The 12,189-nt window shown below is 36.1% G+C and overlaps 1 protein-coding gene across 2 annotated transcripts in view; it reads right to left on the bottom strand.

The window, feature by feature from the left end:
* The window catches only part of CDC40 (cell division cycle 40), a 37,064-nt gene that overhangs the window by 17,447 nt on the left and 7,428 nt on the right, over window positions 1-12,189 (bottom strand). For both annotated transcript variants that reach the window (XM_041478173.1, XM_041478174.1), the window contains 3 exons: window positions 10,770-10,856; window positions 9,363-9,492; window positions 376-459 (listed from right to left, as the gene is read on the bottom strand). In XM_041478173.1, coding sequence (XP_041334107.1) covers window positions 376-459; window positions 9,363-9,492; window positions 10,770-10,856 — 301 coding nt within the window. The remainder of the gene's footprint in view (window positions 1-375; window positions 460-9,362; window positions 9,493-10,769; window positions 10,857-12,189) is intronic.

Here is a 12,189-nt window from a genome sequence, read left to right as displayed (position 1 = left end):
GTGATCAGCTCAACATACAGCTATCCTAACGCAGACACATGACAATGTTAGCTTAGACAGAATTTAAGAGGACTAAAAAGCTGTTTCAAATTGTACTGATAAACTGTATTCGTGCAATGGCACATTACAAATCCTATTCTGAAATTTGTCATGACAACCTGAATCATTTGCTACTTCAAGAAAACAAAACACTCCAACATCTCTCTTCCCTCTCTACATTAAAATTGCAACACTTCTCTTCTTTATTGTGCTCTTGGACATGGGTAAGTCTCACATAATACCTCCTTTGCTAATACCTACTCCATTTCTTAGTAAAGAAGCAATGAAAACAATTTAAAGATGCAAGTAATTTATACAAGACTCTGAATTAACTACCTTGATTTTTTTCAGCTTCTTCCACAGAACCAATATATTTGGTAGCAGCTTCAGGGTTATCTACAGAGGGATCTAATGCATAACCTGGAACAAGAGGGAAAAAAATACTGTTATTTCAAGCTTTTCAGTTTTGTACAACTTTTACGACTCTGTCCCTCTGCAAATTCTTTCCTGTTAACTCTGAATGAGCTGGGGAATCACAAAGGATTGAGACTTTGGAATCCCATTAACTTGCCACTTGGCCTGAGTACAAAGATTACAATGAAGTCGTGCCATGAGGCCCTTGAGTACATACTGCTATCAGAATTCTTAAATTTGCACAACACAGAGAAAAAAATAAATCTATATAGGCAACAATTAACAACATAAGAGACATAACACAAGATACAAAGGGGGGTAATCACAAGAAGCCAAGTAACAGAATCTGGTGGGAAGGGACCCCAGGATGCCCCTGCTCCGAGCAAGGTCAGTGCTGAATTCAGGCCAGTATGCTGCAATGCAAACAGATTTTGAAACAACATAGCAACCTCTTCTTGTAGTAACATAGCATAAGGAAAAGACTAGCTCAAAATCTTATGTCAGTGCACTCGATGCTAATGGATGCTGCTTTAGAGCAGGACACTGCTCCTCGGTTTGCAAAGCCAGTGAGTCATGTGGAAAGCAGCCAGTGGCTGCTGCATGCACAGAGCCCTCTGGCTTCAGGAGCAGCCTCCTGCTCTGCCCACTACTTCTGCTGGGTCAAAGACTGTCATCTTTGGCAGTCCTGGGGTGGCAGCAGCTGGAAGGCAGAGGAGAGAGATGGGGGAAAAAATAAATGAAGTTTTTTAGGGCTTTGTGTGTATTCTGTCTCTCACAGCAAAATTTACTTAATCCTCCTCCTGCCACAACTGGGAAAGCTTCAGCTTGAAAGGAGTTGCTTTAACTAATGTGGATGGTACCAGAAGCAGCAGTCATGGACTTTAATTTTTAAAAGAATTAAGTATTCACATCTTCATTTCCTGACTACAGCTATTGAGCCTCGATAAAAACAAAACAGAACAATCCCAACCACAACAAAATCTGCTGCATTTAGTCTTAGAAATAATTTATAAAATGAACAAGCATTTCATAGCTATTCAGGATATTTACAATTTTATTACATATATCCAACTTTTTTTCTCCATTTCTCCTGAAGTGGATAACATGATCTTATAAGACAAACAAATGAATTAATTTGGTTTCCATGGAACAGGTGGTGCACTGAACACTTACTGACCACCATGGCTTGGTTTTTTTTTTTTCTGGGAAAGACTGCACCCTGGTGGACATAACCCCAATTTTTATTAAATATTGAAGTGACAAAATGTCTCTTGAGGAATCAATGAGAATTCCTCTGTATCAAGGATGGAAAAATAGAGAAAGAAAGATATTAAACCACCAGTAAAATACACATAATGAATTAAATCCTACAGCATGCAATCCAATTCCTGTATTTTTGTTGCTTCACAGAGACAATCAAGAGCAGGAGGAGATTATCCAGTCTACTACTGCAGGCCAATGGCTGGCTCATAAAGGCACACACAAATGCATACAAGCTGAAAACCTACTGACACCACTCCAACAGCCAAAGAAGATTGTCTCCCCAAACATTTTTCAGAAAAACTACTCTCCTAGAACATGGTCCAGTTAATTTCTTTTTAGATGCTGGGGAAAAAAAGTACTAAATTAGTGGAAGAGCCATTCCAAGAACACAGTAGGTATTACCAATCTAAATAGAGCATTCCACCTGCCAACCAGCCCTGTAGTTTCAAACCTGGTAAAACTCAGCTGTGGAACAAGATATGTCCAGATGATCCATGAACACAATATAGGGAGAGAAATATACGCCAATGTCATCTTACAAAATATACATTCCCACTATTCCTCTGTTGAACAATAAAATAATTTATTCTAGATTTTTAGTAGGATTTACTTCCATGGCTAACCAAACTGAGCCAACACTGCAATCAGACTTCCCCTAATTTAGCTGCCTGCTTTTACTAAGCCACTATTTCAATGAGTTCCCTTCCAAGCTATAAGGTTTCTGTTAACAGTAGAGAGATACTACTTTGGATCACTGTCAAAATCAATACAGTGGTTTACTTGTCCTCCAACTGTATTGACACCATCTCTGGGACTCTATTTGCTTGGTACTTGTAAAAGAGGGACAGTATTCCCATGAATAGGGCCCCTGGGCCAAGCACAGCTTCCCGTGGAAGTGGAGACTTCTTAGAGTTGAGTTGAATTTGATCCAGCATCATTCTCATAGAAAAGCTCTGAACAATTTCTACTTTCTAGTGGATATGTGAAAGGGAATATTTTCCTTCTGGCTGGGACTCCTAAACGCAGCTGCAAAAGACAGCTTGCTTTTATCCTACTCAGCTGGTATCCCACATAATGTGCCCTGACTTCTATGTCTCCTTCAGTTTTTGTTAGGAGGCAGATATTTCCCACAACATTTTAGCAACGAAAGATACAATTCCACCTACATCATAATTTCAGTGCACTTGAAAATAGTTGGTTAAATAATTAGACTTTGATGTGCATTCCAGAAAGACAGCTCATTAAAGCCTGTTTACACCTCACTGTGCAATGCAGCACATAGAGACCCAAAGTAGCTCAGGTATGAGGAAAAATACAGCTGGACCAACCCACTCTGCACTGGCATCTCTGCACAATCAAAGTAATCAGAGAATGAAGTGCCTACAATTGTTAACAGGTAATAAGTGACTGTAGGTGTTGCATGTAACATGAGTAGATTAAAAAAAAATTCACAAGTGTTATTTCCAAGGCAGTTATTTTAGGCTCTCAAAATATCAGTGTTAGTGATGAAATAATCCTGCTATAACCAAGTTACTAAGTACTCAGAAAGAGCTTTGAGATTCATTAGGCTTCAATAGAAGACTATTTTTTATTAAAAAGGACATTATCTTGTGAAGAAGAGATTTAAAAATACTAAATGTTGCATGAATGAAGCAGTCCACTATTAGGATGAGCACTGATGCTCAAATAGCTATGAAATGGCTAAAATATTCATGAATAATTTGTGTGCAGCATGTAAAAAATAATCTGCTTCTGAAAATGTATGTGTGCTTATATATTGACTTTTTTATCAGTACTCAAAAGAGAATTTTCAAGAAAAGAGACTTCTTCAGCTGAGAGCAGACACAGAAGAATAAACATGTGCTGTATGTTAGGACTTCCTGGTCTTTTTTGACATGCTCCAAGGAATACAACATTGAAAAAATAATGCTAGTTAAGCATTTTAAATCATAATGTATTGTGAAGGGGAATTTTATTTTCTAGAGAGACAGCCTTCGCTTGATAGTTGAAATTAAAATAAGAAGACTGCCTTACATCAATGGAATCAAACTAGGGTAGATCACTTAGGACTGCAGATGCAAAACTGGTTACCAATTAAAAAAGTCAGACTCCCACAGAGAAATTATTAATGGTTTTCCATTAAAGTGGGAGAGGACCTTTCACAACATCATAAAATGCCTACTTGGACTATTTTATTCAATGTTTTTTATGGATTATGCCATCAGTATTCTCCTTTCAGGTAGCTGGAAGGGCAATAAGGTGTACCCCTCAGGACTCCTTTTTTTCCAAGATAAACAGTCAGCTCTCTGAGCCACTGCAGATTTTAACCCTAATGTGGAAAACATCTCCAGTGCCTGTGACAACTTCACTTCCTCTAACTCCTGGAATAAAGGGAACCTTACTAAGAGGGGTAGGTCTCACTTAAATCAAAAAGCAGATGGCACTGAAAAGGTTCAAAGAGTACTTTTTGATAAAATAGCTGGGCTACTTAAGGAATACCTAAAGAAATATAATACTTTAAAAATATACTTAAAGAAAAGTAAACAATTTGCAATGACACACAATCTTTAGAAACCCATATCCTCAAGGAAAAGGTAGCTCAGAAATCTGAAATTTCAGGTAACAGGGACAGTAATAATCACAGAATCCTATTTAAACTGAAGGCAGGGAAATGGAAAACCCAAGGACACATACAAAACAAGAGAGGCTAAAAATAGTACATTGAAATATCTTGTTTTAAAATAATAAACTAACATAATTGGTAGGACATTACTGACATAATTGGACATAGAATATATGCTTTATGAGGTAGAAAGAATACAGAAATAAGATGGTCATGCCAGTGGGGAAAAACATGCTCTATGCCATAGAAAGCTTGAAGACAAATCAGATTAACAAGTTAATAGTGTTAATGAGCATTAAATGATCCTGTGGACTGAAATTTCAGGTCTAAGTAGTGGTGAGTACAGTTGCCAGAACTCCCAGTGACCATTAAGACAGAAAATGCAGTAACCATGAAATGGTAACAGAGATTAAACAACAGGTGCCAGGGAAAGAAGCACAGGCATAATGACATATTTTAGTCATCTCCTTGCAGCAGACTGCACAAATCTCACACCAAGATGCAATGATTTTTACACAATGTACTTGTACCATGAAGCAGTCATGCCAGAGATTCACATGAAAAAAAGCCAGTTTAGCAGTGCAGGAAACTTGATTTTAAGATATTCTTTCTAAGGACACACATTTTAACAATGACCATAATGAGGTATAAAACTAACATTACTGACAAAGCAAAGGAAGATATAAAAACATTTATGACCATGATTTCCATCTCAAAACAAGAGAGCTATATTAAGAAAAGAACTTTAAAAGGAACAGAAAGTAAAACCTTTGTCAAATGCAGGGGCACTTCAAAGACACCATGTAGGAGGAAAAAACCTAATGCTTGCCAGCTAATAAAGGATGACTTTAAAGCTAGCAGAAGGAAGTGAGCACTGCTGAATAGTAAGTTAAGAGAAACTATTAGAAATAAGAAGCTATTCTTCAAATAGTTGAAGTTGCATCCAGATGTGGAAAATACAAAGACCAAACTCCAGCAGCAAAGTAAACACTACAGTAAGGCAGCCTGCCCCAAAAGTGAGGGAAATCTTATAAGATATAAAAACTAACACTTGTCCTTTGTCAAAACTGGCAGGGACAGAAAGTGCCCCCGACAATGTGTAGGACAACTGATGATCAAGGACTGAGAAGAGCATCTGTGAGGGCTGTATTAAACACATGTTGATGATAGTGGAGCTTGGGTAGATTCCTGTGCCAGAATCTTGCTTTATGGGCAACGTGACGCTGTATCTACCTCAATGTGAAATGCCAGGAAATTACAGAGTCAAATAAGTGGTAACAAAACACCAGGATCAGAGGTAGTCACCCAAGAGATCTAAAATCAAATCACAGTGCAGATACTCTCACCTAATATCACCTCAATATGACAGAAAAGGAATGTATCAAATACAATGCTGTCTTTTAAAAGACATTTCAGAGGAGATATGGAGAACTACAGATCAACCTGCCACACATTTGCACGGTTAGAAGATTCAAGGAGTAGAAACCACAATAAAGAAAATGAGTATGCACTCGGATGAGCATTATATATTGCAGGAGAACAGACACCACAATTTTCTCTACAGATAAATCACAATGAGAAAACCTCTAGAATATTTCTGAGGTGGCAATCCTGTGAATGAGCTTAGCTGATCTTGGATATCTTTACGAAACCAAGTTAGACTGATTACAGGGTGCCTCAAAGACATTTTAAAAACCCACAGGTCCTTACATGATCAATTGATGAAAAGTTATGAAAACACTGTCAAGAATAAATGGTTGGTTTGCACAGCACAGGAAAGTTGCTGGTGGATTCATGCTCAGGCCCATGACATTCAACATATTGATAAATGACCTGGAAAAATGGAGCAAGTAGCTTTGAGCAAGTTACTCACAGACAAAATTCACAGCGAGAATAACATGTAACTGCTGTGCACAGCTTCGCTCTCCATCTTAGGAGCAATACAGTGGAACTAGAAGAGATACAGAAGAGAGACAAGGACAGCCATAGGCATAAAAAGGCTGCAGCTGAGGAACAAGAAGATTGATCAGATCTATCCAGGTGGGAAAAAAAAAAAGGAGACTGAGAAGAAGCTATGGCCAAGATTTATAAAACAAGAAATCACAGAGAAATGGTGAATAAGAAATGATTGCTCATTTAATTTTCTAGCATAAGAGACATGGGGATATGAAGCCAAACTAGAAAGCTGTTAAGTTCCACAAGTTTGAATCACTGATACTTCCTCACATAAGGAGCTGCTAAGCTGCAGAGCTGCCTGAAAGAGGTTACTGTACAAAGGAAAATTATACAGGTTCAAGAAGCAGCTGGAAAAGTTTATCAAAAAGAAAAAAAACAGAAAACCCCCAACAAGTTGTCTGAAAAATAATAAATATATAAGCATTGCCCTTGGCTGACAGACTGTGTATTGAAAAGAAGTATCAGATGTATCACTATTTTCTTCCTTCCTCTACTCCTCACTAGATAACCATTGCTGGCCACTTGTCTAATGGAATAAAGGGCTGGAAGGGCCCTCAGTCAATGACAGCATGGATGTTCTCAATGATGCTATCCAAGCATCACAAGAAAAATGTACTTTTAAGAGTAAATATTTACTGCACAAGAAGTAGATCAGAAAGACTAATTGCCAAAAAATACTTGGGTTTTGTTTGTGATTAATATACAGGTTTCTCAATGAATATGTATAAGCTTTCAGGATTATATATATTATAAAGCTGTCCTTTTTTTTGTGAAAGACACTGAGACAGTTGAGCTGTTTTGGATACATGATCTCATTCACTACCTTTGTCCTTCATTTACAGTCACTGCTTATCTATTTGCCAGCCTTTGCAGATTCATTCGAGACCTCCTGCCTTAGTGCAATGGTGCTAAACAGAGTAACAGAGACAAGAAGACTCAAGATCTGCAGCTTTTAAAAGAGAGGTTTACTCCTGTTCTTCTAATAGGTTATGACTCAGTCTTGAAAAAGATTTATGGCTTGCATTTATGCCTATCAATTTTATTTGCATTTTTATACTTCGTATTTTCTGAGAAGATATTTATTACATCCTTCCAAATGGAAAAAGAGAGTATTGAAAGTGTTAATAGATAACTTTCTGACAACTTAAAGGAGTGCTGTTTTTAAGAGATCTTTACTGAGCCAGAATATCATGCTCACTTACTGCATCTTCTAGCTTAAACAGTAAGAACCAGCTTCTCAGTGCTGGTTCTTACTGTTTAAATTGCCTATATCTCAGCCTTTTCCTAGTTCCATTGTCACTGTACCCAGATCATTATCTGTTGAACATTTCTAGAAAGCTGAATGATAGCTGCACAGTTGTCAGTGTTACAAGGTTTAAAAATACATTTTTATACTCACTTCTAATGCAACTTTCAAGACAGTTGCTATGCAGTCATGACATAACCAACAGAAGTAGTTTTGAGTAGACTTGCTAGTTTTATCTTTCTCCAAATGAAACTTTTCAAATAAAAAACCCCAAATGAAACACTATGCCTATAGGCACCTTTTCCCAGTATCTATTTTACACACACTAAAATGTTACATTTAATTTCAACCCACAAAATTTTACATTTAATTTCACAGAACAAAACCTAATCTGTCTATTCAGATGTTGAATAGAGGCTCCTACTTGTATTGTCTGTCAAGTTCTAATATCAAAATTATAGTCAAGTAAGTTAAAATTATGGTATGAAACTAGATATCCATTTCTTAATATTGTCATTTTGGTTACAGTCCACATCCTAACAACTCAGTGAAAAGTACCTATTAGCTAAAACTATGTAAGAGAAAAAACTCTGTCATTAATATCTTTCAATTTCCAGTATTTACTAGAAAGCTTCTAATAAAACTCAAGTACAAAGAAAAATTGAGTGTGGCATAGTCTCTGATGTTAGGCATTTTCTTCCACTGTAATAGCTAGCTACCACAGGTGTAAGCAACAAAGTCTGAATCTCATGCATCACAGAATGCAGACAGTGAATTCAGGCACGCATAAAGCCCTAATGAAATTAAGGATACTTGTTTAGGAAGGTGATTTTTGAGGCAAAACAGTTTGCAAGAAGTAGTATTTTGAATGTAAATACGAATAATGAAAGACGCGAATCTGTTGTGCAAAAAGTTGAGTGTTGTGACATTTTAAGTTTACACAGGAAGCATAAGATCTTGCTTAATAAACTGAATTTCAAGTATATAAAGGATGCTTCATTTGAACAAGCACTTGTAATCAAACTTAAAACAGAAATGAAAGCTTAGAATGAATCACAGAAAAAAAATTAACCATTGTTATATATAAACACATGGCCCCTTTTTTCTTTCAAATGTGTGCAAAAGAATGTTCAGAATCCATAGTCTTTCCATATTTCTCCTATTAAAAAAAATAAATATTTTTCTTACAATTCATAAAAAGCCTGCTTGAACCTCAAGCTTCCCCAAGACTCAAATGTTTTATTTTTCAAGTGCCACTATTTACAAGGGAAAATGTTATCCAAGATAAGAAAGCAGTTACTACACTGAACACCAGGACAGTTCTTTGGGTCTGTCTTTGCCAAGCCCGTTTTAGTAATGCATTCCCATCCTCAGCAAATTTGGTTCATTCAGTTTGTACCAAGAGGCAACCACTGAAGAACCTGACAACTCAGTAAGGCTTCCTTATGGTTTAGAGGGAGTCAGAATCACATGAAGAAATCTATTTGCATAACAGATGTACAGTTAGTCATGTGAGAAGTGTGAAATTTTGATTTGTGTTTTCTACACTTGATGCAGCTAATGGAAGGACTAATTAAGAGGGGCTTGCTAGGAAATCATACACTGGATTACAATTCAAAACAGAATTACAAAATCAGTTTTTCCAAATATGATCACTATTCATATCGATTCTTATTCAAAAGCCTTTTCCCATTTTATTAATTCTGATAAAAACCAGTTTACAGAAGTTACAGTCCTATTAATTGTTCTATCAAGACCACCATGATTTGTCCAACCTGGGTATGATAAAGATGTTGGTGAATTCCACTGTTAAGGACTTACCATAGGTTGCAAATGTTCTTCTCTGTTGTTCAAACATGAAATCATTGATGTGAGCTGGTTCTGCATATCCAGAAAGCATGTTTCTAGGTGCAGCCATTTGCTGAGTCCTAAATGGGTTCTCTGGTCCAAACTTAATCAAAAATGTTAAAGCAAGGTGGAACAGAATTAGTAATCTATTGTTTTTGTGTGTTTACTTTTTCAGAAAAAAAAAAAAAAAAAACCAGAAAAAAGAGAAAAGAGACCTGTCTTTCAAAAATGGTAATGCACAATCACTTCAACTTTAAATTTCTTTGTGACTACTGAATAAGCTTCTTCATCTGTTATTTCACACGGTAATCACACAGCTGTTCTGAAGAGTTGATCTCAGGACTGAACTTTCTAGCACAGAGCTTTCTGCACAGAGCTCAGGTTGACATGGGCTACTTGACTTGTTGATACTTGAAAGAACCAACACATATTGTCATTCACTATGGGACCAGTACCAGCATTCAGAAGACAAAATCCAAGGCTGTCCCACAGTAGGTCTCCCTACCTAAAACATTTACACACAGCAGCACTGAAGCAAGTTAAAAACAGTACTTTTGTTCACACACATTGTGGCTTTGATATGTTGCAAACTCACTTATGAAAAGGCCAATTTATGTGGTTCCTCAAAAGGTTTTCTAAACATAAAGCATAACTAATGCAGAAATTGGAGCCTGATGCAGTATTCGTCTACCTAGAGAAGGCTAACCCCTGATGGAAGAGAAGACAAACTCTACAAAGAGCTTAAATACAGAAAAAAGTTAAATGCTTGAACAGCTATTTTTATCTTTCAGATAGCCTGTCAGTTATAACAAAATGGAAAGTGGTTCACATGGCACCAGGCAGTCTAAATTCAGTCTTAAAAGGTTTTTCACCATATAAATTTAGCATAGCACAAGTTACTAAAATTCTTAATATTGATGTGAATAATTAAACTGAAAGTACTTTGATTTTAATGTTAAATCCTCCTCTTAAAAGTCTTATATCTGCAAGTCTTACAAATGTTAATTTTGCCCTAACGAGCACAATGAATAAATAGCAAAAATGTGAAAAGAGTAAAGGACCACTTCGATGCTGTCCATGTTTAACTCAACATCTTTATAATGCTATTTTCCCAGCTTAATTTTTAATTTTCATAGCCATAATTCCGATAAACATTTTAAGACTCTTCTTAGAAGAACTCTATGCAGAATATTAAAATTCAAGCACTAAAAATACCAACATACTTGTGTAGAATCTATTTTTTAGTTTGCCCACACTATATTCCAAAATGCAGCAAGCACCCAAGGAAGTTGTCTTATAGGAAAGTCATACAAAATTTATACAACCTCTTTCCTTTAAGCCAAAGGCATTTCTGCTCTAAAAACAAACATTGTTTCTTACCTCAGGTGCAAACATAGTTTCATAAGTGGGATTGTATTGAACTTCCTTGATAGCAGGATCAAGGTGGACTCCTGTTTCCACATCTTCCTGAAATAAAACAGACACGTTAATAACCTATTTTTCACACACAGACATTTAAATATATGACATTACCTTCTTTCAGTCCAAATTAGGGCTGTGGTTCAAGTTGACACTTCAAGTATTATGAAAGAGAAGAGCACCCTGGCCAAAGTTTCTATTTTACAAAAATATTGATTGCAAAACCAATGTCAGGTGGTCACTGAGAAACTTGTCTAAAACACATGAAAGATTCTTGCAAGTGAAAAATTATTTCTTTTTATTTAAAGATTTCATGGACACATTTTAAAAACAGCAGCAAGACTGAAGGTAAGACTTTTTTTTAGGGTGTTTGAAAACCAGACTTGTAAAGAAGAATCAATTAAAATGGCTATGAATTTAATATAAAGGTATGAAAGCTAGAACTCTACAAAAGGTACAAGGCAGAAATCAAAAGCAACTATTCTGACAGACAGTTGCAAAGAAAAAAAAAATCACATATCAACACTACATACAAACATTATGTATAACAATGGTTTTCACAGAATCCAATAATCCCTTATTTCGAAAAGGTATATTTTTATACTGAAAGGTATAAATGTAATTCAGCTTTAGTACTTAAACACATTTGCAAGTCTGATGTGACAAAAATTTAACTTGATTGATGAAAGGACAAGAAAGAGGGATTAACCAAAAGAATAACTTCAAGCAACTCACAGGGAAAAATTCAGAAGGGCACATGCAGCTGAAACAGAAGACAGAGAAGAAAGAAAATGGCTGACAAGGTAGCAGTGCCCAAAAATACCTGGTTTCAGAGCTTTACAAAGGTCCTCACACATCATCAGAACCTTTTCCCTCATCAAGACCTCAGTTAATGAAGGAGAATGTTATTTTGCAGAATTACTACTGCCATTGCTTCCTGTATCTTCATTGTAGAAAAAACAGCATTGAAAAGGACTCAAAATGTGCTAGTATACTGACAAAATCCTAGTAATCATACTGCAAAAGCTATCTTAGCATCATTGCTTAGTCAGTGCTTACCTACAACAGGATCCCAAAGCATTTGTGACTTACAAAAGAAAGTGGCACAACAGAGAACCAGATTTTAGCGGTTGCTTCATTAACTGAAAATAATCTCAAATAAAGTCAATCTTGCTTTATATTATATTATAGTACCTCAAAAGAACAAAATGACACATTCTTAACTTGTTTAATATTGTTAGTATTCTCTGACATAAGAGAACAGCTAACAATACTAGAAGAAGTTTTTTCTCTCCCCAATTCAACAGCAGGTCAATTACGAATTTGCTCATGCATACAAGACTTAAAAGATTTTAAAACCTGATTTTCTAGAACACAGAAA

Source organism: Pyrgilauda ruficollis, unplaced genomic scaffold, assembly GCF_017590135.1.
Source record: "Pyrgilauda ruficollis isolate IOZ18807 unplaced genomic scaffold, ASM1759013v1 scaffold43, whole genome shotgun sequence".
In the NCBI taxonomy this organism is placed as follows: Eukaryota; Metazoa; Chordata; class Aves; order Passeriformes; family Passeridae; genus Pyrgilauda; species Pyrgilauda ruficollis.
Note: the sequence above shows the minus strand (reverse complement) of the source record. Positions and strands in the feature narration are given on the sequence as shown.